Genomic DNA, 26,439 nt, shown 5'->3' on the forward strand with positions numbered 1-26,439 from the left:
CAAACCCTCACAAGAATGGCAGTTCCCCGAATAATCGTCAAGCTCGGTATTTGGGGGCTGATTTTAAGGATTCTTAATGTATTAACCAAGTCCTCACAAGAATGGTGATTTCTCGACTTATCATCAAGTTCGGGGTCTTGGTGTCTATTTTAAAGTTCGCCAAGGCTTCGCAAGACTAGCAATTTCTTGGCTTATCGTCAAGCTTAGCACTTGGGGTATCTTTTAAGAGTATTTTAACATTACTCATCAAGTGATAATTGCAACATAACCAGTAGTTATTAAAAACCGATCACATGTTTTATTATCATTATTAAACTTCAATTAAGATTCATTATAAACCAATATGATACTATGAAAAGTTTAACCACTTAATACGGTTGTTGAATTAACTTGGCTTGAACACTTCTAAGATAACTCCGTGTTTCAATGCACTCAGCCCTGGTCCTATGGTGTGACAATTTAGGAACTACTCCCTCCGTCCCATTTTAAATGTCATGGGACCCAAAACACACAAATTAAGAAATTTTTGATCATTTTATTTTATGAGCTGTAAAATGAAAATAATATCCTTTAAGTTATTATCGCATTTAAAGTGGGACAACCAAAAATTGGAAATTGAAACATCTAGTATATGTAATAGTAAGGGCACAAATGGAAATTGAATTTATATGTATAGAAATGACATTTAAATTGGGACAACCAAAAATGGAAAAATGAACATTTAAAATGGGACGGAGGGAGTATGTATCTTTATGCTAATCCAGTTTTTCATGCTAGAACGAAACATGTGAAAATCGATTTTCACTTTGTTCAAGAAAAGGTTTCTAAAAGGAAGTTAAATATTCATTTTAATAATACCGCCGATCAAATTGTTGATGTGTTTACAAAAACCTTGTTTGCAGACCGCTTTCTTTTCTTGAAATCCAAGCTAACAGTCGGTCCCCGACGTTAGCTTGAAGGTGAATATTAGACGATATATTTAGTATAGGCAGGCTGATCTATTGTGTTATATTAATTGGCCCTAGTGACTTAATATAAATCTATATATAGGGATTATATATCGTAACAATTATTATTTAATAATACAATACGTACGCAACACATTTTATTATCCTATTCTGTCGGACCGGTGCGGGACACGGTTTCCCAACGATTCACGGGGCAACGTGTTAGAGTGCGGAATCCTCTAACACGGCGATTCGGTGGTGATCAACAACGCACGGTTACGATTCCTAAGACGGTTTGACACCTAGGGACGGAGGAAAAGACCGACACGACGAAGATTGGCAGAGAGGATTTTCGGCAGTAGCAGGTTCGTGACTGTGTGTAATGTGTGCTCTCTCTTGTGAAATTTCCTAAGTTTCGTTTATATATCGTATACTGATTCGATCGAATGAGTATCTCATTCGATCGAATGAGTCCTGGTTCGATCGAATCAGTCACTGATTCGATCGAATCAGTTTCTTTTGACATTTTCAGTCCGTTAACTTGGTTTCACGATCGTTATTTTCATATCGAACCATCCTGATAGAACTGGGGACATACACATGACATTTCATGTCCTAACAAACTCCCCCTTGGAGCCAGTTCTATTTACTTATAATCAATCGAGTTCTCTTGCTCGATCGTAACTCCCCCTTGGAGTTATCTCACTCTCTCTTTTCTCAAAGCTAGTGGTGCGCACGTTGCATCCACGAACTCCTTTCTTCATGAAGTTCTCTCAAGATCAAATGGTTCAGTCAGTCAGACTTACCATAGGTTCCGCAAATCCTGAGAAGCTGTCAATTGAATTTTTAGATAAACATTTAAGCACAATCTATCACAATGTTCCAAAACAAATTACATTCAACTCAAGAACAATTACAATCAGAAGATTAAACCTTGAATTACAACAAGAAACAAAATAAACATGACAATTAAGCTTCAGTTTCTTGTGCATACTTCTTCTGTTGCTCTTTCCAGTTTGATCCTGCATGTATGTCATAGGCAAAGCAAATCCTAATGACATTTCTATACGTTAATGCTTGCTCTCTGTCTTCGGGGGCATAAAGAATCTCTGTCTTGTATAGTGTATAGACATCCTCCCGTGACAAGTTTGTGAGCCACATAGGATCAAATATGCGAATTGTGCTCCAATTTCCATTGTCGTTTGAGCACGATAACTGCTTCATGCAGTCTTCCATCATAGTACCAATGCCTGAATGCTTTGTAGAAGTCCTGCTTCATCTTTCTTAGAGGAATCTTCTTCATCGTGAGTGGTGGCATGTACTTCAAGATAATCATTGGCCTGTTGGTGATCGGATCGATCTCCTTTTTACTTGTATATCTCTTTGGCCTCTGTGGAGTGATCATCTTCCATTTTGAGTTGTATTCCTTTCGCAATACACTCTGATAGTACGTGGCAAATGGAGATGAACTGGCGTAAAGCATATCAAGATAGTTCAGACGGTTTAGATCATAAGTAGGAAGAGTCTTCAAGTCAGTGATACGTTGAAAGTACTCAACCCCTTTTTCTCTCTTGATAGCAATGCAATTAAGATCCTTCAGACACGCCCAAGCAATAATCTCTCCTGAAGTTCTACGACCCTTCATCTTATAAGACGTTGTGTGAGGAATGGTCGGCTTTGCTTGTCGTCTGGACCTTATCTTCTCAAGAATAGCGTTGAAAGCTTTCTTGCATTCTTCTGTTTTCTCAACGAATTCGGCTTGATCTGCTTCAGAAGGCTGTTTCATTGTGTTTGACCTTTTGTCAGCCTTCTTCTGTATTTCCTCCTCTGTTACATTTTGGAAGAAACTTGCAGAGTTAGGAAGATTGTCAGTTTGAGACGTGTAGTATTCTGGATATTCTTCCTGTGTCAAGTCTTCCATTTCAACTTCATCAAATTGAGAGGGATCAGCGGCCGTAGATGATGTTGAGTCAGGTGTAGCAGCCGAAGAAGATGTTTGTTCTGTTGAAGGCAAAGCCAGATACTTGCCTGTTTCTTCATTGTATAGCTCAAACATTTGTTCCAGTTCTTCTTCTGTGAAATTGTGTGAAATTTCACCTTCTTCCAAGTCTCCACTTGCGAAGTTTTGCTGCTCATATGGATTGTCCAGTAAAAACGTGAAATATTCCGCTGCTGTTTTTGATTGCAGCGGTTGGACATTAAACGGATCAGCATCACCTGGTTGATTAAAAACCACAATGTAACACAAATTTTAAATAAACATATGTAATATCATAAACATGAAATACAATACCATTACATATGAAACTAAGTTTACACACAAATCATTAATTAAAAAGATTTAACATTTAAGTCGTCACTACATTCACTCAAATTCCTCTTAAATACCTTCACCTCCATCATCAGAAGAGTCCAGTTCGTCTGTGTCCACATCGACATTGGTTGGACCTTCCAGACGAAGAACATCTCCTTTCAGCTCGGTCACTTTTGCTTCAAGGCTTAGATTTGACTCTTTCAGCTTGTTGATCGAAGATCCTTGTTCAGCGACAGTAGCATTTAGCTGACTGTTTTCAAGCCTGAGCATTTCGTTCTCAGCTTGAAGTTTAGCAATCTGCTCATCTCTGAGTCGATTCTGTTCTTCTTGCTCTGTCTTGAACAATAACATCTTCATCATAGCCTTGTGAAGATCAGCAATTTCAGATGCAACCTTTTGAGGTATAGACATTTCCGGTTGAGGTTGAGGAGTAGGTTGTGGTGCTGACTGCGGTGTTGGTGGCTGTGCTGGTTGAGCAGGAGGGGCAGCAGAAGTCCCAACTGATGGTACCATTGAAGGACGTGGTTGATCGGAAAATAAACTCCGATACTTTCTTGTAACCTTCTTCTTCTGCCTCTTTGCAGGCCTTTCTTCAGTCGCATCTATCTCAGCCGGTTGTTTCTCGGCTCTAACTTCTTCACCAGCCTCCAGATCCTCAACATTTAAATACCAATCAGCCTGTTTTTCCTCTTCTGTCCTTGTGTCTTCCGGGGCCGCCACCTCCTCAGTGTCAGAATCGTCGCTGGATTCCTGATACGGTAAATTCTCGACGTCTGAATCACTGGCAGCATTTCTCCACTTCCTCTTCGGAGGGGCCCTGTAGGACGGATTGACTATATGCCCGAAGCATCGTTTGAGTGGTGGCCTGGTGGGACGTTCTTTGTAGGATTTGAGACGGTTGAGAGTCTCATTCTTCATGTGGTCCAGTTTCACCACATCACCTTCATTTTCTTTCAGTAGACCCGGTGCTTGAGTATCAACTATCATCTGAACGAACCTCGGGTACTGAAGAAACTTCTCGCTCTTCCCTTGTTTCAACGTGATGTTTTCCACCATATGACCAAACGTCATTTGAGAGAAGTTGTAGGGGCGGTTCATCACTAGAGCAGCTACGGTGAACTGCATGCTTTCCCTCAGCTTGTCAAAGCTAGTTCGTTGAGGCCCCAAGCAATGCATCACCACGTGTGCCAGATACTTGAATTCGGGGCACAGGTTGGCTTTGTGAAGCAGACCGGCATTGAGATCGCCGTCATACTTCATTCTTGCGAAACATCCTCTAGTTGCCGCAGGATGTAATGATGTAGGGTCTGATTCTAAGTCTACAAAGCCGCAGACTTCTCGGATTACCTGGGCAGATATTACGATGGCATGCCCTCTGACCGTGGAGCGAATAACCGACGGCACGACTGTTTTGTCGTGCGTGGCATTCCTCCAGAACTCTTGTTGAATTGACATTATAGGCTCAACGATCCTCGAGATAGGTCCAGAAATCCTTGACCTCTTCAGAAATTTGATAACTGTTGCAAAATCCTTCCCGTGGCTAGACTTTTCGTCCAGGAAAGCCACGATATTGTGCTTGATAGACGTTTTGAATGGAGCAACCACTTCTGCAACTTCAGCCATTGAATCTGTAAACTTAAACGTGTTAGAACGAACAGATATCGAAACGACTGAATGCGTTTAAAATTTTCAAATTTTCTGGACTAGTTCGATCGAACGAGCAACACATTCGATCGGGTGAGCTATTCATTCGATCGAATGAGATCTGGTTCGATAACAGACAATCGAATGAGATAGATCTTATCATTTACTTCTGATTCGATCGAACTACTAATCGAATAAGTCACATTCGATCGAATAAGAAACTCGTTCGATCGAATAGACTGATTCGACTCATTCAAGCAGAAGCCCGGAAATGAAGAACACCCGAACCCGGAAAACCAAAACGACCAAAAACCCGATCAAAACACGGTTAAAAACAAGTAAAACTTACATTTTTGTAATCTACGTGAAAAACTGAATAAAGTGATCGGATCAAAAAGAGGGTTTGAGAAAAACAAGTTTGAGAGAGAAAATCCGTAATATTTTTCGAATAATTCTGTCCGATCGAATAAGTTTGAATATTTATACTGTTTTTGGACTTATTCGATCGAATGGACTTGTTCGTTTGGATCATTCGATCGAATGAGATTCTATTCGATCGAATGAGTCTCTTCACAACTGTTCGCATTCTCTCACACACTGATTCGATCGAAACTGTCCATTCGATCGAGTTATTCAATCGAATAGCAACCTATTCGATCGAATGAGGGAAAACATTTGAAAAATAAATTTTTTTTTTTTTTTTTTTTTTTTTTTTTTTTTAAATTTCTTATTTCCCGTCCATCGATCGTGATGCCTTTGAACCTGCACGAAAACATAAACTTTTGACACTTGGTTAGTTTTCTTAGACATTTTCCAATCCTGAGAGCTTCGTTCCTACAGAACATATAGATCATAATACATTAGTAACAAATGGAAAAATATCAGGCTCAAACATCTTTGGGTTTTCTTGTCACTTCATTCTTTCTTTCATGCACAGCCTGTTGCACAGATGAACATTTAGCAACCTGCATGAAGTTTTCTTTCATTCCTACACACTGGATAAACATTTAGTAGGAACAGACAGGGATCAGACTACCTGTCACGATGATTTCTCATCGATTCTCAAACAAACAGAAATAGATAAAATGAAAAATAAATAGAAATAAGATCTTTTTGGTTTTTATCAAAATATTTACAGGGAGGGACAGGGATCAGACTACCTGTCACGATGATTTCTCATCAACATTAAAGCAGAATAAAATTAAAAAAAATTAATTCAGAATAAAAATCTTTTTGTATGTTTTTTTTTTTTTTTTTTTTTTATAATATTCAAACTGAAATAAACAACTGTACAAAAATTTAAAACACATTATTTTTGGTTGAGAAGGATCTATAATAAGAAATCATACAGACGTATATGACTATCTACTGAGACTTTTCGAGATTTTTCATTTTTTTTTTTTTTTTTTTTTTTTTTTTTTTTTTTTTTTTTAACAGAATATACGAAGTTAAACAAGACATAATGAATATTCTTTTTGTGAGAAAGATCCGAACAGGAATCATACTAATTACGTGACTGTCACACAGATCCGTGTTTAGCTGTATTATGACATAAAGAAACAGGTTGTGAGCATGTAAATAACTTAAAATGGTTTTCATCGTTTCTGTGATACGAGTTAGGTTCAATTATGTCTCAAAATTTAAGTGGGTAACAACTCAGAGATTATGATGCCTCCTATCTATTCTCAAAGCGTATTTGGCTTTCCCCAAGTCACCCCGAATTGACCTTGACCCATAGTGTCTGATTAAGGTTGTAAGTGTCTTCATCTGCTTCCCGTTTTCTTTCTTACTCCATGATTGAGAAGTCTTGACATTGTTAACTCTAGAATGTTTCAATCACTCATAAGGTAAATTTTTTTTTTTTTTTTTTTTTTTTTTTTTTTTTTTTTTTTTATAATATTACATAGACTTCAGAGTAGTAAACAATTGCAAGTCCCGAATCTGGATCACTGCAGTTTCTTCACACACTATCTTTACGGGAATCAGAACACTTATGGGCTCGTGTATGACTGGGTAATCGCTTTTCTGCCTATCATTCGGAAAGATATATATGAAGACATACAAAACTCTTAAGGAGTTTCCACGTAAAATCGAGTAGATTTAGTTTGTATCACATCTACTTTTACGCACCATAAAAAGCTACCATGACACACAATGACCGTTCTAAAGCCTTTTAAGCCTAATAACTTCACTAGTTAAGCTCACAGAATCAGTGTATCTATCATTTTCCAAGGTTGGATCAATTTCTCATTTTCTGAATATATATGAATGTCCTTTTTTTTTTTTTTTTTTTTAAAAAAAATAACGTTTAAATTATTTCGCCCCGATCAAGTCAAAGTCTTCAGGTAAACGGCTATCCTGAAGATCCAATGGATCAACTGGACCGACCACATACGAGTATGTGTCCTTCTAACTAAGTATAACCGACTATTTTTCAGCGAAAGAATAAAAAACCCATCAAAACCCGCCCCGATCACTTTCAGTCATCTGGTTAATGGCTATCCTCATAATCTACTAGTAGAAGTAAGGACCAAAACACATCCGAAAATGTGTCCATCAAACTGAGGTAACCGACATAATTTTAAGCGATAGTGATGTATAAAAATTTAATATAAGAAAAATGAAAATAAGCTGTACAGAAATAACAAATCTTTTTGATGTCTCAGTATGATAGCGTCTGTGTACTATCACCTTTCTTGTAACAAGATCAACTTCTCAAAATTTTGAAATTTTTTTAATGTTTTTGGGTTTTTGTATTTTATATTGTTTTTGGTTTTTCTTGAAACCTTTCTCCCCCTAGAATTTATAAAAAACAAAATCTTTTTGGATTTTTCAAATTTTTAAGAAAAGAAAAAATGAAAACAATTTAAATGATATCTTCAGGAACATCATCTGATATACGTTTAACGCCGTTGATCTCTAGTAAATATAAAAACCGTGGTTTATCAAATGCTTTAGTGAAGAGATCAGCGCGTTGTTCCTGAGTGGGGATTTTTATCACATCGATTAACTTCTTTTCGTAGCAGTCACGAAGGAAGTGATATCGAATTTCGATGTGCTTCGTTTTGCTAAAATGGACCGGATTTTTGGTAATTGAAATTGCAGCAGAATTATCAATATATATGGGAGTAGTAGAACATTCAATACCGTAGTCACGCATTTGTTGCTGAATCCAAATAACTTGAGAACAGCAACTGGCAGCCGCAATATATTCCGCCTCAGCTGTTGAAGTGGAGACTGACGTCTGCTTTTTGCATTGCCACGTTACTAAACGACTTCCAAAGAACTGACATCCTGCTGTTGTTGATTTGTAATCGAGTTTACAACCACCATAATCCGAATCACTATACGCATGAAGATCGAAGTTGTCATCATAAGGATACCAAAGACCCCAATCTGGAGTACCCTTCAGATAACGCAAAATTCTTTTGACTGCAATCAGATGGGAGACCTTCGGCTTTGACTGGTAACGTGCACAGAGACACGTAGCAAACATTATGTCTGGCCGAGAAGCAGTCAGGTACATTAGAGATCCGATGATCCCTCTATAGTGAGTTGGATTGATCAATTCACCCTTCTCGTCAGGATTAATCCCGTGATTAACCTCTAAAGGAGTTCCCTGTGAAGAAGAACTCAACATCTCAAACCGTTTCAAGATGTCATTGACGTATTTTGTCTGGTGAATGAAGATACCGGAATCTTTTTGATCAACTTGAAGTCCTAAGAAGAACTTCATCTCACCCATGGAGCTCATTTCAAATTTTTCTTTCATCACTTGTTCGAACTCCTTACAAAGTGTTTTATTCGTGGACCCGAAGATGATGTCGTCCACGTACACTTGTACCATAATTAGATCTCCTTCTTTTTCTTTTGAGAATAGCGTGCAGTCAATGGTTCCCCTTCTAAACCCGTTGTTCAGAAGGTGTTTGGATAGTTCTTTATACCAAGCTCTCGGGGCTTGGTGAAGACCGTACAAAGCCTTGTTGAGCAGATAGGCTTTGTCCTTGTGATATGGGTCTTCAAAACCTGGAGGTTGTGCCACATATACGGTCTCTTCGATGTGACCGTACAAAAAGGCACTCTTGACGTCCATTTGATATACTTTGAATTTCTTGAAAGATGCATACCCCAAGAACATCCGGATTGCCTCCAAACGAGCAACCGGAGCATATACCTCATTGTAGTCTAGGCCTTCGATTTGCCTAAACCCTTGGACCACCAGGCGGGCTTTGTTGCGAACAATCACTCCACGATCGTCACGTTTACATTTTAGTACCCACTTAGTGCCAATTTTCTTCTGTCCTTTGGGGAGATCCACCAGCTTCCACACACCAAGTCTTTTAAACTGCAATAATTCCTCTTGCATGGCTGAGACCCAGTTGGGATCTTTCAGAGCATCGGTGGTGCTGTGTGGTTCTTCTTGTGCTAAGAAGCATTCATGGGCATTAAGAGCAACTGATCCTGACTCCATCATTTCTGTGTAGAGACCAAAATTCAGCTATCGACGAGTTTTGACACCCTGTTGAATGTCCCCTATAATGTTGTCTTGTGGATGATCACGTTCAGTCCTAACAACCGGATTGTCAGGAACGACAACATTTTGTTCCAAGTTAGTTAAGTTCGGCTCAGGAACTGGAGCGGATTGTGGTGCCTCTGAAGTAGACGTTAGAGGCTGATCTGCATTCGGCACTTCTTGATTTGACGATGAAGGTTGTGAAGTAACCTGAGTTGGTGCCGATTGTACATCATCTGCTGGAGATTCATCTTCAGATTCAGATTCGGAAGATTCTTGAACTTGATCGCTAGACTCTGTGGAGGAAGATGATGACGGACCAGGATGAGTTGAAGATTGCAAAGATTCATCAGGAGGTGCATTTTGCGCCTCATACATCATTTGAATAGCAATCTCATACAGATTGAAAGACTTGAACAATTTGTCATAATCAAACAACCAGTCTTCTCCTGTCCCCTTGGCTGGTTCTGTGTAGCGTTGAACATCGACATGGTACCATTCTTCAACTAATTTTGTTGTTCTGTTGAAGACCCTTTTGAGAGGTACGCTGTAACCCAGAAAATAACCCTTGATAATCTTCTCCTCGAACTTATTATCAACGTGCCTTTTAAGTAACGTGCAAAGAGCTCCGAATGGTTCCAGGTGCTCTAAGTTAGGCCTTCGTCGTTGAAGAAGCTCGAAACTTGTCTTGCCGTGGCGCTTGACAATGCCTACCCGATTTAATGTGAAACAGGCGTTGGCAATTGCCTCACTCCAAAACGTAACAGGTAACACTGAGTCGGCTAACATTGTTCTTGTTGTCTCGATTAACGTACGATTTTTCCTTTCAGCAACCCCGTTCATTTGTGGAACATATGGAGCACTGAACTCCTGAACGATCCCTTTTTCTTTGCAGAAATTTTCAACATTCGCATTTTTAAATTCTGTACCGTTATCTGACCGCATTCTTCGAACCTTCAGATTGTATTGAGACTCAATAGTTGTAACCAGCAGTTGTATACATCCAAACGTTTCTGATTTTACTTTCAAGAAAAACACCCAAGAGAATCTAGAATATTCATCAGTAACCACTAGACAGTATGAGTGCCCAGAGATACTTTTGACGCTTATTGGGCCAAAAAGATCCATATGAAGGAGTTCCAACGGAATATCAATCGAGTGGAAACTCTTAGACTTGTGGGACCTTTTTATTTGCTTTCCTGCTTTGCACTGCACACACGAATCAGGGAGACGAAAGCTTCTCAGATTAACTCCCTCAACTAGTCTGTTGTGCACAAGCTTGTTCATGTTCCTGACATTTATGTGTCCCATCCGTCTATGCCATAAGACAGTATCACGTTCGGATGCCTTGGACACAAAACATGTCGCCGTTGGAGACGATGACCCTGCCTTAGCCATATCCAGAATGTAGAGATCACTCTGGCGTGCAGCTGACATTAAAACCTTGTCTTCAGGAAAGTTGAAATCCTTAGCCAATATGTGGCAATCTCGGTCGTCAAACATAACTTTGAAACCTTTGTCGCAGATTTGACTTATCGACAACAGGTTGTTCTCCAACTCTTTGATGAAATTAACTTTCTCAAACGAAATTCGCCCATTAGAGACAATTCCTTGGGCCGTGATATAACCTCCTTGATTTCCTGCAAAGGAAACTGCACCTCCTTTTATTTGTCTGACACTTGAAAGGAGATTCATGTTTCCAGTCATGTGCCTGGAAGCTCCTGAGTCTATGATCCACATGTTGAATCTTGGATCATATAGAGCAACCTGCACACAAAAACAAAAGGGTTTAAATATCATTGGAAACCCAAGCCCTTACGGTCTTGGGTTTTCCATTTTCATCACGAATGTACAATTCAATCCATTTACCCTCATTAACACTGTTTTCTGGTTTGACATTGTTGTCAACAGTGTTAGTTTTCTTTGGTTTCCAAAAGTCAGTCTTCTTCTCAACATGTTTGAGATAGATGGTTGAAGACTGAGTTTCACTTGTCGAAGTGGAAACATTTGGATCTGAGGGGTTTGGGGATCGGTGTGGTGAGGTTGGCTGAGGTTTCCGAGGAGAAACCGACCTCGGTGTGTGAAACCGTTCTTGACCTTGAACGTCAATGGTCGGTCGCCTCCTAGGAGGTGACTTGGCATACCTCGGATCCGGAGTCGATATGTACTGCTTAGGATCCATGTACTTATAGCAAAATCTTGCTATATGCCCTACCTCTCCACACGAAAAACAGTAGTTTCTCCCCCTTTGACTTGGTGGAGAGAAATAACTCTGGTTTTGTCTGTTATCATAGTACCCCCTGGATTTGACATTTTGGGGTGTAGTTTGTCTAGGAGGGTGTTTTGGGAAATTATGTTTTTCATTAACGTTACCCTCCTTTACAAACTGGGTACTATGTTCCACATAGACTTTCTCAGATTTAGGATTAAACTTTTTCTTCTGAGAATTTCTTGTTGTTGTTGCCTTTGACTTAGATGGTGGTGGGCCCGACTTAGTTGTGGAACCTAAGTCTGTGGCAACAACATTTTGTTTGGACTCAGGAGCCGGGTCAATGACTTCTTTTCCCTTAGACTTAGAAATTTGGTTTGTGTCCTCGGGTATATAATCATTTGATTCATCATCCGGCACAGCTCCTGGTGTGCTTGCAAATTGATTCAGGATCGGGGGTGGGACATAGTTATATCCCACGCCTTTTTCCTTTTTGCCTCGGAACTCGGGAATGATGTGTTCTAATAAATAAGATGAATTTGAGTAACTTTTTAATTTGAAATTCAATGATTCAAAATCAGCTTTCAAGTTTTCCAATTCTTTTTTCAAAACATTATTCTTATTTATGTGAAAATTGATAGAATCTTGTTGATTCAGAACACATATTTCAAGTTCCTTGTTCTGACGCTTAAGGCTATCAATCTTTTCTTTAAAAGCAGACTCTTTCTGCTTCCAAGCCTTATTCTGTGCAAGCGCGTCAGTCAGTTCCATTAAAGATCTTGAGGCTGCTTGTTTGTAAGCCTCGAGATCTTCAATTCTCTCTTTTAGAGATTGAATTTCTTGTTCATACAATTCACATTTTAAACATTTAACATTTTCTGGTTTGGGAGTTGATGGGTTAGAACTTACCTTGGCATTTGATGTCTCTGCCATGAATGCAAAGCAAAGATTCCCAGCTTTTTCCAGAAACGATGCAGAAGTTGCTTTAGACTCTACTTCGTTGACTTCTTCAACTTTAGCAGCCTCTGCGGGAATTGTCGAACATGGAGATATTTGAGGAACATTTGACTCTTTATCGTGATCCTCCTTAATCTCCAAAGATACCACTTCAACCTCAGGTTCTTCTTCATGGACTTCAGCAGCTGGTTCATCGACAATATATTCTTCATTGGTCGAGGAAACAACAGACTCGGTTTCAGAGTTTCCATCTACTATTGTGACATCAGCCATGTTGATGCTGAAGTTCCATGTCTCGCCTTCATCCCCTTGAACTGCAAGAGCAGTTTCATTGTTGATGTTGACGTTGTTTGCTGCGGTTTGATTTTGAGGTACCAGTTGTCTCTCAAGGTTGACAGTTGCAGCAGCTTCAGCAGGAGTGGATGATGATGCAGTGGTTCGGAAGGGATATTGGTGACCTTCCCTTCTTGGCTTCGAACACTCCTTGGCAAAGTGACCAAGTTCGCCACAGTTGTAGCATTTTACTTTGTTTTTATCAAAGCCGAACTTGGATTTGTTGTTTATTGAGAGGGCCTGACCTGTTTTCTTCGTCCACTTTCTGGCCCTTCGGAACGCACTGCCAAGAGCCCACATAATGTCTATGCGTTCCATATCATCTTCGTCAAGCTGTTCATAGTCATCACTGTCCAGATGACTATTTCCTAGCTTACCCGCCACCATTAAACTGTAGGACTCAATTATCGTGCCTAGAGTTGCCATGTGTTCTTTGGCAACCTCCACTGTTACTGTTCCCAAGCCTTCAGTATTCAACGTTGCTTTCTCCGTTGACTTGGGTCCGGAGTTAGTACTTGAATTTCCAGAAGTTGATGATGGGACGGAAGATCTCGTTTCAGTCCCCTTTGATTGATTTGACGTTGAGGAGACAAAAGCGGTCTTCATCGGAGCATGATCAGTTGAATCTGACATAGGAGGTTTTGACATGTAGAGTGATTTGTCAGAAGTTGATCTCGGTTTTCTGGAGGAGGCTCTTAGTTCAGCCTCTTCTTGTCTGATTTCTTTAATAAAATCAGACAGGAGAATCGTCTCCAGCTGATGACTTCTTCTCATTACTGTCAGGAAGGTGTTCCAGCTGGTTGGAAGTCCTTGAGCAAGACATCTAACCTTTTCAGTCCCTGTTGTTTTGACATTATAGGACTTGAGTTCTGACATTAGATGATAGAATCTCGACAGTAACGATTCAATGTCTTCTCCCGATTCTGGACCAAACAAATCAAATTCACGCTTGAGCTCCCGTGCGTGAATTTCTCTAAGTGAGTCAGATCCTTCACATCGTTCAACCAGTGCGTTCCAAAGAGTTGACGCTGTTGTAAACTGGTTAAACTGATGGAAGAGATCGCTTGAAAGTGCTTGTGACAGTAACGAGAAGGCTTTCTTCTCAGCATCAAAGGCTATCCTTTGATCTTCAGACAGCCTAAAGTAACTCAAAGTCTCACCATCATCATTTGTCGGATGCACCCAAGTTGTCTGAACAGCTTCCCAAAGTCCAGGATTCACACCTGTTATATGAATTTGAAATCTTGTCTTCCAGGTTGTAAAATCGTTTAAAGTCATTAGCTTTGGTGGCTTGTTATAGCTTCCCGATTCAGAATCACTTTCGAGAATCGATTGAATCCTCTTGTTGGTACTCGAACTTGCAGCCATCTTTGTTTCTTTGCTTTAACGTTGAACTGTTGATCGAATGGGTTTGATTCGATCGGATGAGTGACCTATTCGATCGAATGAGTATCTGGTTCGATCGAATGTCTCTCTGAAATACTGATCTGATCTTCTGAAAGTTATTCGATCGAATGTGAATCTGGTTCGATCGAATGGGTTGAGAGGTTCGATCGAAAGAGTTTCTGGTTCAATCGAACGGGTTCTGACAGTCGAATAAGACAAAGATCGAATCGGCGGATCGAATAAAAGACTTATTCGATTGAATGGTGACTAATTCGATCGAATGAACAAATCTGGTTCGATCGAATGAACTTGGAGTAATTCTCGGCGGGAAAAACTGATTCGGTCAAAGTTCAAACTTGTTCGATCGAATAGGAAGGCTATTCGATCGAATGAGTTCCAAAAATAGACTGGTTCGATCGAAATTTCTGGAAATTCTAAAATTAGAAGATTTTGACGGATTTTCGAATTTTGAATCAAAAACACGAATTTTGAAAGATCAAGAGGCAAATTAAGATCGAAATATGACTTTTAACACAAAAACAACTTAAGACCAACCAAAAAACGGATCAAAACCACCAAAAATACGAAGAACACGAAGAACGCGAAGAACGTTCTTGACGAAACTCGAACTTTTAACACACAATTCTAAGATCAAAACACCAAAATATGACAATTTTAACAGTTTTTGACAAGAACACGACGAACACCAAGATCAAAAACACCAAAAATTCGGAATTTTCCGGCAAAAATTACGATTTTCGCGAGAAAAACACGAATTTCACCACGAATCTAACGTGAATCAAGAACCAAAGGCTCTGATACCACTTTGTCGGACCGGTGCGGGACACGGTTTCCCAACGATTCACGGGGCAACGTGTTAGAGTGCGGAATCCTCTAACACGGCGATTCGGTGGTGATCAACAACGCACGGTTACGATTCCTAAGACGGTTTGACACCTAGGGACGGAGGAAAAGACCGACACGACGAAGATTGGCAGAGAGGATTTTCGGCAGTAGCAGGTTCGTGACTGTGTGTAATGTGTGCTCTCTCTTGTGAAATTTCCTAAGTTTCGTTTATATATCGTATACTGATTCGATCGAATGAGTATCTCATTCGATCGAATGAGTCCTGGTTCGATCGAATCAGTCACTGATTCGATCGAATCAGTTTCTTTTGACATTTTCAGTCCGTTAACTTGGTTTCACGATCGTTATTTTCATATCGAACCATCCTGATAGAACTGGGGACATACACATGACATTTCATGTCCTAACATATTCCCTTATTTGATCCATTGATCATGTAAATAAACGGTTATAATGGAGTTCTCTGTTTTTTTATGAGAAGTTCTCTTTTGATCCCACCCATATATAATTATATAGGGAGATCCGGTACAAATAAAATTAACATACTAAACATACAAATAACTAGAGTCATTCTAGTTTTGAATTAGAGTAAATACGTTATACAAAACAAAATAGTGTAATAATTATTATTATAATTCAAAATTTATAGAGTATTTTAATAATTATTATAGTGTTAATATAATTACTCTAATTATTTGTACACTTCTCACGATAAAAGTCATTTATATTTGATCCAAACGACATATATATAATACATAAAGAGAAATATAATTCTAACAATGCCAGGGGGGTTGAGCAGCGGGTAGTGTCCTCGGGTACTCCGCGTATCAACTCTAGGTGATATAACTCGGAAAAAATGAGAGGAGATGAGAGAAGAGCACGTATATGTGTGTGGTGAGAGAGGGAGTAGAGTGTTTGGCGAGTATTGTGATGCCAGTGGATTTGGGTACGCGTAGTTCAAGGACACCGGCTGAGGTGGTACCCGTGATTAGTGGACCGATGGGTTACTACCCCTCCACCCAAAAAGTTCAATACAGAAAAATATATAGAAAAAATATATAGAAAGTTTAAACACCTTTGAGATACATATGTGATAAAAATATATAGAAAAAACTAGTTTTTATCCCCCGTATTACGGGGGCTATTTTACATTATTCATTCATTCGTTTTTAATATTTATATAGTTTTTTGGAGTTCAATTTTATTTATTGTAAGAAAATTTATATTAGAGTTTGATAATAAAAGAGTTACACAAATAACTAAGATTTTATAACCCGGTTTAAAAGTTATTTGGGTTTGGTGAGACCCAAGACTCGCTTATTTTTTTTACTATTAAATTGTTTCTTAATTATAAATAATATTTTTTTTTAAATCATATAATAATTTTTAGTATACCCTATAATAGGATTTTCTCATCAATAATTTGGTGAGAATAAGTTTTAATTTAATGAGATGTTATAACCCGTTTAAGGAAAATCTGGGTTTGGTAAGACCCACACCCGTGAATTCGGGTCAAATGTATGAGAAGCCTCAATTTAAAAATCAAGCAAATCTGGTTACTCTAAAAAAAGGGGGAGCAACCACATCGCGACACGTAGGATTTTTATGTTTTTGTTTATATATATTATAGATATATAGAAAGTTTCAACACCTTTGAGATACATATGCAAAAGAAATATCTTAAAAAAAGGGTACAAAATTCAACCCCTGCCCACACTCCAAGTCGTATGTCCGCACCCATAAGTTTATGAAAAGAATACTTCTTGAGCTCAAACACAGTTTATATTATGTTATATATAACTTTACTAACGAATAAAATAAATAATATAAAACTAAAAAATTAATAGACAAGTGTCTTTTGTTTGCCTGAAGTTTGGCATTAGATTTTGTTTCATCAAAAACTATAATTATATTATGGATCACAAGGGACCAAGCAGAAACCTGACAATAAACATATTCCAAAATCGAAGGTATATTTGGCTGCATACCAGACAAAAAAACACCACCACAAACATCCATATTTGCAGGGTAACATGTCTAAATATGCATTAACTACTTGCACGGTACAATCAAAATATGCATTGCCCATGTCACTGCTAAATCCCCTGTTTCCTATTCCGACCACCACAATCGGCCATCACCCAGCTTCTCTAACACAGTTTCCGGGTAAAAGATACTTGTACTCATCAGCATTGTTCAACAAATACGCCGGCAAATGAACTGCAGAATACGAACTAGGGATCGGCCCCATGTTGCCGATAATTTCCCTGAAAGTGAACTCCTCCGGAAGCATACCATACAAGTCATCCCCATTACATATCACGTTCTGGATCCTTTTCGGATCAAGATCATTGGAGAACCGGATCCGATCCGAATGACTATAAGCTTTCATTTTGAACACAAAATCACTTAACTTTCTGAAGCAGAAACTACAATGCCACCCCGAATCAGCAAACAAGTAATTGCTTTGTCGGTAATGCGCGTATCGGGTTTCACCATGTTTGTATTGATGAACCGAAGCCCTCCAACTTTTATGTTGCACATAAAACTCAAACGAATATAGAAAATTTTTTAAATGCAAATGCATAACCGGGGGCAGCCCGTCACACCATCTCAAAAGATCAATCGTGTGCGCGCTCGGGATCTCATCAATGTCCGACATTATCAACAAATCATCATCTTCGATCCCCGCAATCCGTAGCAACCTCTCAAGCGCAACCCGTTGATACCCCTCTTCATAAAACGGGTTTTTCCCCTTTCTCTCCCCACCCGTGATCGTGGCGTAAGTCAAACGGGGTTCCACGAAATTAAAATGGGCCCGGTTGATGGCAAAGAAGTGCGGTTTCGGTAAGCTTGTAAACGTCGAGTTCGACTCGAGGAGGACGAACTGAGTAATATAAGGATAGAGTTCTTTCCAACGGATCGTGAGCATGTCGACCTCGTTGTTAAACAAGACCCCGTCGAACACACGTCTCGGGTATTCGCGCACGGTCCACCCGTGAAGTTTGCATAGTGTATCCATTGAAACATTTGGGTGGTAGTAATGAGGGATATGAATAAAGGGTGATGGTGGTGATTGCCAAATGGGTCTTAAAAAGTATGTAACTTTTTGCCCATGAAAGAAAACACCTAAACACACAGTTGGTATGATTACAAACAATAATATAATTGTTCGTAAATCAAGGCTTTGAATCAAGCATCTGATTCTTGACATCCTGCTTACTTCCTGCAAATAATAAAATAATACAAATTTAAGCCCTAAAATATTCAATTTGTACCAAAACCTTTTAAAACCCTAGAAACAGAGGTACGGAACAAATTGGACCAAAATTAAGGTCAAATCGAAGCGCATTATCATCAATTCATCAAAATTACAGCAAAATTAACAAAATTGGGCAAACCCCATGAAAAATAATTAACAGAAATTGTGAAAATTGGAAGCTTTAAAACCCTAATTGGATAGATGAACATACCTGACCACAAACATCGTCACAGATATCGTCTCGTTTCTTGTAAGTTGAATATAAATCAGCCATCACGAAGGCTAAAATCAGCAATCGAAGCACAATCAGAGCTTAATTTAACATAGACAAACCCAGATTCAAAAACCCCCAAATTTCAGAGGATTGCAGAAACCCTAATTAAACCCTTGAAAACCAAATTAAAAGTGACAGTGATGAATCAGGGGGTGAATTTGAACCATAATGAGTCTGGGTTTCAAATTTTGGGGTTTAGTTTAATGAAATGAGTGAGGTGTAGATACAGATTCTGTATGTATATGTATATATACATGCAGAAGCATACAGTGGATGGAGAAAGTGAAGAGGCAACGTTAATGTTTTAATGTTAATAATAATATTAATAATAATAATAATCCATCTTTTCATCAAATCTTTTTATCGGAAAAATCGAAATAAAGAGGTTTAAAATTTGGAGAGTAACTGAAGAATCTTGAAATGGGAGGCTTTGCTACCCGGAAGTTATGCCACGTGTACTTCTAAGTGTAACACATTTGTAACCATTGGATTTAATGATGTTTTCAAATTTCAAAAGTTAACTTAAAGATTAGCATTTGAGTAACCAACTTCTATCTGGGTGATGTTCATTTATTTTTTTTGTTAAATGTACCATTTCATCAAGTTTTAAAACAATACAGTGCAATCCTCTTTAATTTCCTTTTTTTATGTTTTGTTATTTTATTATGATTTATTATTATTAAATATGAATAAACGTTATTTTAACGGTTTTGGAGTTGGGGGTTTACATATGGTTTTGAAGTCGGTTCTTTTTTAAAGCAACATTCATTATTGAAATAGAGGTACGATTTGCTAACATCTCACATTCATCACACCTGCTAATTGTTTTGTTATTAGGGAGATTTTTTTACTGGGTATGGTTATTGTTATTATTGTTTTTTTAGTAATGTTTTTTTTATTTTTCATTTTTTAAACCTTTTATATTTTATAAAATAATTTTTTTCTTATTTATAAAAAACATTTATTTCATATAATTGTTTCAAACCTTTTTATAGAGTTTTTTTTTTTCGTCAAGTAACATTCAGAAATAGTTTATTTAAAAAAAAAAATTCTATAATTTGTCAATTAATTAAAAAAAGATAAATCTTATGTACCCGAAAAAACGTTATATGATTACTTTTAAATACGTTTTTATTAAAAATGAAATAACATGTTATTATAATGATTTTTAAATTTTTTAGAGAAAATAGATTTTTCCTTATCGGAAGACTTTTTTTTATTTAACTTTTAAAACACATTTTTTAAAATAATGTGTATTTTTTTCAAAAGAAAAAACGATTTGGAAAAAGAATAGTTTTAGAATGACAAAATATGACAAGTTTTGATTTAATATTTTGAGGGGTGGGAATGACAAATAGAAAAGAAGGGGGTGTTACTTTTAACCTCACCTGATGAATGTGTGTTAATTTGAAAATTTTAGCATTAAAATTGTTGATTAAATCATCATATTCTATTTTGTTCTTAGGTGGTTTGAATTAAAAAAAATCTCACATCAGATTTTTATAATAGGAAAATAATTAAATCTTAATCAAGTTGTAATATTGTTGGGATGAGTCGAACAATATTGTTTTTCTAATTTAAAAAAAAATCACTCAATCGCTCAATGTTTGATGAATATTCCATAAATGATTAACTTGAATAATTTAAATGAAAAGTTATAAAGCATGACTATAATTTAATGTTTTGTTTCAAAATAATATTATCTGATTAGCTTTAAAACTTAAAATGAATAATTACTGAATAATAACTTAAATTCATATATAATTTATTTAGGTCACTTAATTTATGTATTTATAAAAGTTATTAGAATAGCGGAATAAGATCATCAGTTTGTAATGAATGTAAAATGTGGAAAAAAAGTGCAACGCATGGGAATAAAGTGGAAGGTTTCACATTTCACACATACTACATATGTTGCAAAGAGGTGAAGCGGGTATAAATGATTAGTCAAATATTTAATTAAATAAAAATAAACAAACAAGACCCCCACGTATGTTAGAATCACCCCATTCCATGCTGATGTGACATGCTTAGTGTTCACTTTGATCACAACGTTGTCTTAATATTGAAACGTAAGGGGTTTCTTAGTTAGAAAGACGTTTGAAGAACTTTGAGGTAACACACAATAAACTCGGTTATTATTAGGTTATATATAATTTATTCAATATTAAAGTTTTAAAACTATTTTGTAAAACGAAACTTATTTAAAATTACAATTATGTGATTAACAAATCGCTATATAAGTTATTAATATATTATAAAAAATATATATTTTTATCATTAAAGATAATTGCTTATATGCTCATACTTTATATGTCTTAATAATAATCATCCACAATAAATGTCTACAAAATAATTGTTACTTATTGCTTAGCTAATATATTGTTAAGAAATATATTTTATTTAATATAAATTAAATTAAAAATAAAACCTTTTAGTATCTTTAAGTATTCATAAAAATTCACTATAATTCATTTTAGAATGGTTTGCATATATTGTGTAAGAAGTGATAACACCAGCAAATGACAAGTTGGCAACATCAAGAATTTCGAAGCAAGTTTAATGCCAAGTGATAAGGCTTTTAAATAACGGTTTTTAACAATGACAATATGGATTTCACACGGTTCTCCAAACATATGTAATTATGTATAGAATTTAATATTTCATATAACTTGTAAGACATGTATATGTAACTAGACATTTTCCATAAATAACAGGAATAAAAATACGTGTTATGACTTATGAGTTATGATAATACCATTTAAAATATATAGTATATTCATTACCACTTCTAAAATGAGAATGTTTTTAATGACGTGCAACAAATATCAATACAAATTAATTAATAACAAAGAAAGTTCACTAATTGTGCCTTTTACTGCTATTGTTAACATGTTCGGAATTTAATTGTTTAACGCGGATGCACGCACTCTAATCAAATTAGAACGCTCATGAATACAAAACAAAATTACGAAGTGCATTATGGCTTATTCAATTGAAGAAAATAAGAATACAAATCACAAAGGTAAACAAAAAACTACAAAATGAAAATCTAATCTTCCCTAGATCACTTATATGTTATAAGTACCCTCTACACCTTCTAACAAACAAGTTTCATCTTGTTCACTTCTACTCCTTTAATTTTACCTTCTAACAAACAAGTTTCATGTGAAATGTGGAAAAAAAGTGCAACGCATGGGAATGAAGTGAAAGGTTTCACATTTCACACATACTACATATGTTGCAAAGAGGTGAAGCGGGTATAAATGATTAGTCAAATATTTAATTAAATAAAAATAAACAAACAAGACCCCCACGTATGTTAGAATCACCCCATTCCATGCTGATGTGACATGCTTAGTGTTCACTTTGATCACAACGTTGTCTTAATATTGAAACGTAAGGGGTTTCTTAGTTAGAAAGACGTTTGAAGAACTTTGAGGTAACACTCAATAAACTCGGTTATTATTAGGTTATATATAATTTATTCAATATTAAAGTTTTAAAACTATTTTGTAAAACGAAACTTATTTAAAATTACAATTATGTGATTAACAAATCGCTATATAAGTTATTAATATATTATAAAAAATATATATTTTTATCATTAAAGATAATTGCTTATATGCTCATACTTTATATGTCTTAATAATAATCATCCACAATAAATGTCTACAAAATAATTGTTACTTATTGCTTAGCTAATATATTGTAAGAAATATATTTTATTTAATATAAATTAAATTAAAAATAAAACCTTTTAGTATCTTTAAGTATTCATAAAAAGTCACTATAATTCATTTTAGAATGGTTTGCATATATTGTGTAAGAAGTGATAACACCAGCAAATGACAAGTTGGCAACATCAAGAATTTCGAAGCAAGTTTAATGCCAAGTGATAAGGCTTTTAAATAACGGTTTTTAACAATGACAATATGGATTTCACACGGTTCTCCAAACATATGTAATTATGTATAGAATTTAATATTTCATATAACTTGTAAGACATGTATATGTAACTAGACATTTTCCATAAATAACAGGAATAAAAATACGTGTTATGACTTATGAGTTATGATAATACCATTTAAAATATATAGTATATTCATTACCACTTCTAAAATGAGAATGTTTTTAATGACGTGCAACAAATATCAATACAAATTAATTAATAACAAAGAAAGTTCACTAATTGTGCCTTTTACTGCTATTGTTAACATGTTCGGAATTTAATTGTTTAACGCGGATGCACGCACTCTAATCAAATTAGAACGCTCATGAATATAAAACAAAATTACGAAGTGCATTATGGCTTATTCAATTGAAGAAAATAAGAATACAAATCACAAAGGTAAACAAAAAACTACAAAATGAAAATCTAATCTTCCCTAGATCACTTATATGTTATAAGTACCCTCTACACCTTCTAACAAACAAGTTTCATCTTGTTCACTTCTACTCCTTTAATTTTCCACGAGTGATGAGGGGGTGTTTGGGATTCACTTCTACTCCTTTAATTTTACCTCCTTAAAATAAGGAATCCCCCCCCCCCCCCCCACACACACACACCAAATTGTCCAAACTTTCCACCAACTCATGAAATTGCAAGTGACCTTTTTACCCTCAAATGGTTAAACATATTTTACTCAAAAGTAGCAAACCTGTTGACTTAATTTGACTTGAACATAACATTTAATAATCTCCACCTTTATGTCTATAAGTGAAAAATCATCCAAAGTCAAGTAGTATGTAAAAGTTTCAAACAATGCTCAAACTCTGACCCGAGTGGAGACTTGGTCAGCACGTCTTTATGTCATGCTTGGGGTAGAATTCCATTAGCATCAAGTCCTTGAGTTCGCTCCTAGAAAAAGCCAACAGTACCCCCAAAACATTAAAAGTAAAAAGGTTATGTTTACTTACAAATAACAATAAGGTTAGAGTTTGAGATAAGCGAGTCGCACGGTCAATGGAAAAACTGACGAGCCCACCTAATCTTGTAAAGCGCCTAAGTTAAATGATAACAATGAAACGAGAATAAACGACAAATCAAATCTTAGGGTTCGTATTTAAATTTGGGGGTTTAAGTTTAAATTAACCAAATAAAAGCCAATCAAGTATGAGCTCATGAATTAAGCGAGTTCGGAATATAAGAGAGTCGAAAAATAATTATTATTTGTGAGAAGATATTATTATGATTTAAAAATCGACAAATATATATATATATATATATAGGAGGATAATTTGAGAACCTCTTTAGTTGTAAGAACTTTGAGAACTAAATATAGACCACGTGTTTAATTAATTATGTATGAATTTGTGGTTGTTAGTTAAAGTGTAATAAAAAATTATAGAAAATGTGATAAAACAATATTATTAAATGATCAATGGGTATTTAAGTAAATATACACACTGTAACATTTCATATTTTTGTATTTATATTCGTATTCGTTTACCTGACTTGGGAATATAATTAGGATATTTCGTATTATTAAAAACTTGTATTTATTGGTATTTAACTCAGTTTACACTCTCATAACTTTCAAATTCGTCAAACAACTCTTAAAAACCCTTAAAATCGCTTAAAACGGCTAAAATCACATTTGTAAAGGTACAAGGACTATTTTTGCCAAAAATCAAGAGATTAATCCCGAAGATAAGTCCTATAATGTTATAGCAGGTCCAAACTCGTAGTCTTGTAGTTAAAGTCGAAATCTCTTTGTTATTTTAACTGATTTTATCATTTATTGATTATATCGTTTCCTATTCGAGCCCGTTTACCAAATAAATCAATTATGAGTCTCATTATTATAACCAACCTATCAAGAAACCCTAAAGGCGCGTTCGTTTCACATAATGGTATGGAATTGGAAATGGAATTTGCATAGGATTTAGAATTTGATTTGGAATCTGAACATTCCAATATGAATTGGAATTGAAAGAAATTGAAATTTAATTCCATTGTTGATGTGTTCGTTTGACAAATGAATTTTAAACCACAAATGAATTAGGATCGGTTTTTTTAACGAGGATAACGGCGGAAGCATTTTAGTTTTTTTAGAATGTTTGTTTTTATTTATATTTTGCGTCATGATTTTTTTATTATCTTTCTTGAATTTTTTTATGGGTTTTCTATTAATATCAAAAACCTCTCAAAAAATATTCAAAAATAATAATAATAAATTCATAATTCAAAATATATATCAAAAACAAAAAAAGTAAAAAAACTAAAACGTTTTATTCGTTTTTCTCGTTAAAAAAAACTCGAGAAAAGATTTCAATAAATTACTTGAATTCCTCTACATTTTGGAAGAATTTGGAATCCCTTTATTTAAAGGAATTTGAAGAAATTGGATATCAATTCTAATTCCAATTTCTTTGACAACGAACACACCAAAATGGAATTGAGATTCCAATTCCAACGAAACGAACATGCCATCTCATGGGATTTTAATTCCAATTTCTTTGAATTCCCACGAATTATGTGAAATGAACGCGCCCTAAATACCTCTACATACTCAGCCCCCCCCCCTCTTTTAAAAAATCGTGCATATTGTATTCATGGTGTTTTATCCAAAAATCTTCATTGTGCGGTTTGACTTTCAAGCTTCGAAACCCTTTTACTTGTGTTTTCTCATTGTTCCGTAATCTTTTCGGGTAAGTTGTTAGCATGAAAAATGTTTATTTTTGTCTAACTGACAAAAGCCCTCAATAAATTTTACTGATTGATGGAGATTTTTCGGTCAATTGCTATCCGGCTCATTTTAGGGCATAATAGTCAAAATATTTGACTATCCTATTTCTCTAAATTCTGATCGGAATTAGCTTTCGGATCAGAAGACTTTTCTGTTTTTTTTTTGAAATTTTGAGTGTGCTAGTCAGAACCCGACTTCCGAATCGAAGTTCGGATTTTGAACAGTACCATCTCGCTTATATAGTTAAAAATCTCATAACTTGAGTTTTATACATCTGTTTGATTTGATTCCAGCGGCTATGTTCTCGTTTTAATTATAGTTTACTGTCTCAAAGTTACAGGTCCGTTCGTGTTGGATTTGGCAGCTCGCTTAAGGCTCGAGACTCGTTTAATATCTTTATATTATCGTTTAACTCGCCTGAATATTAAGGTGAGTAATCACTTCCCTATTTTACTTGTTTTCAAATGTTTTGGGGACTTATTCATACATGTTAATTACTTACATACTTTATCATATACTCATTAGCAAACTGTGATATTTGTATGTGTATCAATTGAATGACTATTGTTATTTGTTAACATGTTTATTTGTTTATTTTATCGCATTTTGAGAGGTCCATCATAATCACATTATAGTATGATCATACGATTGTCGTAGTGGCCAAAGCCCACTTCGCATGGCAATGGTTTCACCGACACCCTTATTTATCATATCATGTCGTAGTAGCCAGCGTCCGATTCGCGTGACAATGGTTTTACCGACACTCATTAATTGCTCAATGATTTGATTGTTTATACTCACAGGTAACAATTTTGCTATCTATTTATTTATCATTATATTGTAATAAAAAATGGTGATCTACTCACTCAATATGTGTTGTTGACAAAAATATCTATGTTGTACGCATTTTCAGGTTATCAATTGGATTGTTTATCAAGATGAAGATCACATAGAGATGACCTTCAGGATGAAAACTTATATTAGATTATTTGATTTCATTTTGTAATTTCCTTGAATTGTTGTACTTGAATTTTAAATTAA

General features: G+C 35.9%; 1 protein-coding gene across 1 annotated transcript; it reads right to left on the minus strand.

Annotated features, from left to right (window-relative positions):
• Nucleotides 1-17,124: 17,124 nt before the first annotated feature.
• On the minus strand, nt 17,125-18,953 carry LOC143622279 (uncharacterized). Its single transcript, XM_077093470.1, has 2 exons — nt 18,644-18,953; nt 17,125-18,396 (listed from the first exon to the last, which is right to left on the minus strand). The coding sequence occupies exons 1-2, from the start codon at nt 18,704-18,706 to the stop codon at nt 17,308-17,310; spliced, it is 1,152 nt and encodes a 383-aa protein (XP_076949585.1). The 5' UTR covers nt 18,707-18,953; the 3' UTR covers nt 17,125-17,307.
• Between the last annotated feature and the right edge of the window lie 7,486 nt (nt 18,954-26,439).

The sequence above is a fragment of the Bidens hawaiensis genome, unplaced genomic scaffold (genome assembly GCF_021521415.1).
Source record: "Bidens hawaiensis isolate Kalapana, Puna unplaced genomic scaffold, B.hawaiensis_p1.1 tig00003115_1, whole genome shotgun sequence".
Classification (NCBI taxonomy): Eukaryota; Viridiplantae; Streptophyta; class Magnoliopsida; order Asterales; family Asteraceae; genus Bidens; species Bidens hawaiensis.

Excerpts from the sequence above, each read along its gene's own strand:
- LOC143622279 (XM_077093470.1), bottom strand. The coding sequence starts at position 18,706 with ATGGCTGATTTATATTCAACTTACAAGAAACGAGACGATATCTGTGAC. Across the intron at positions 18,397-18,643 it reads GTGACGATGTTTGTGGTCAG|GAAGTAAGCAGGATGTCAAG; the intron begins GTATGTTCATCT and ends TATTATTTGCAG.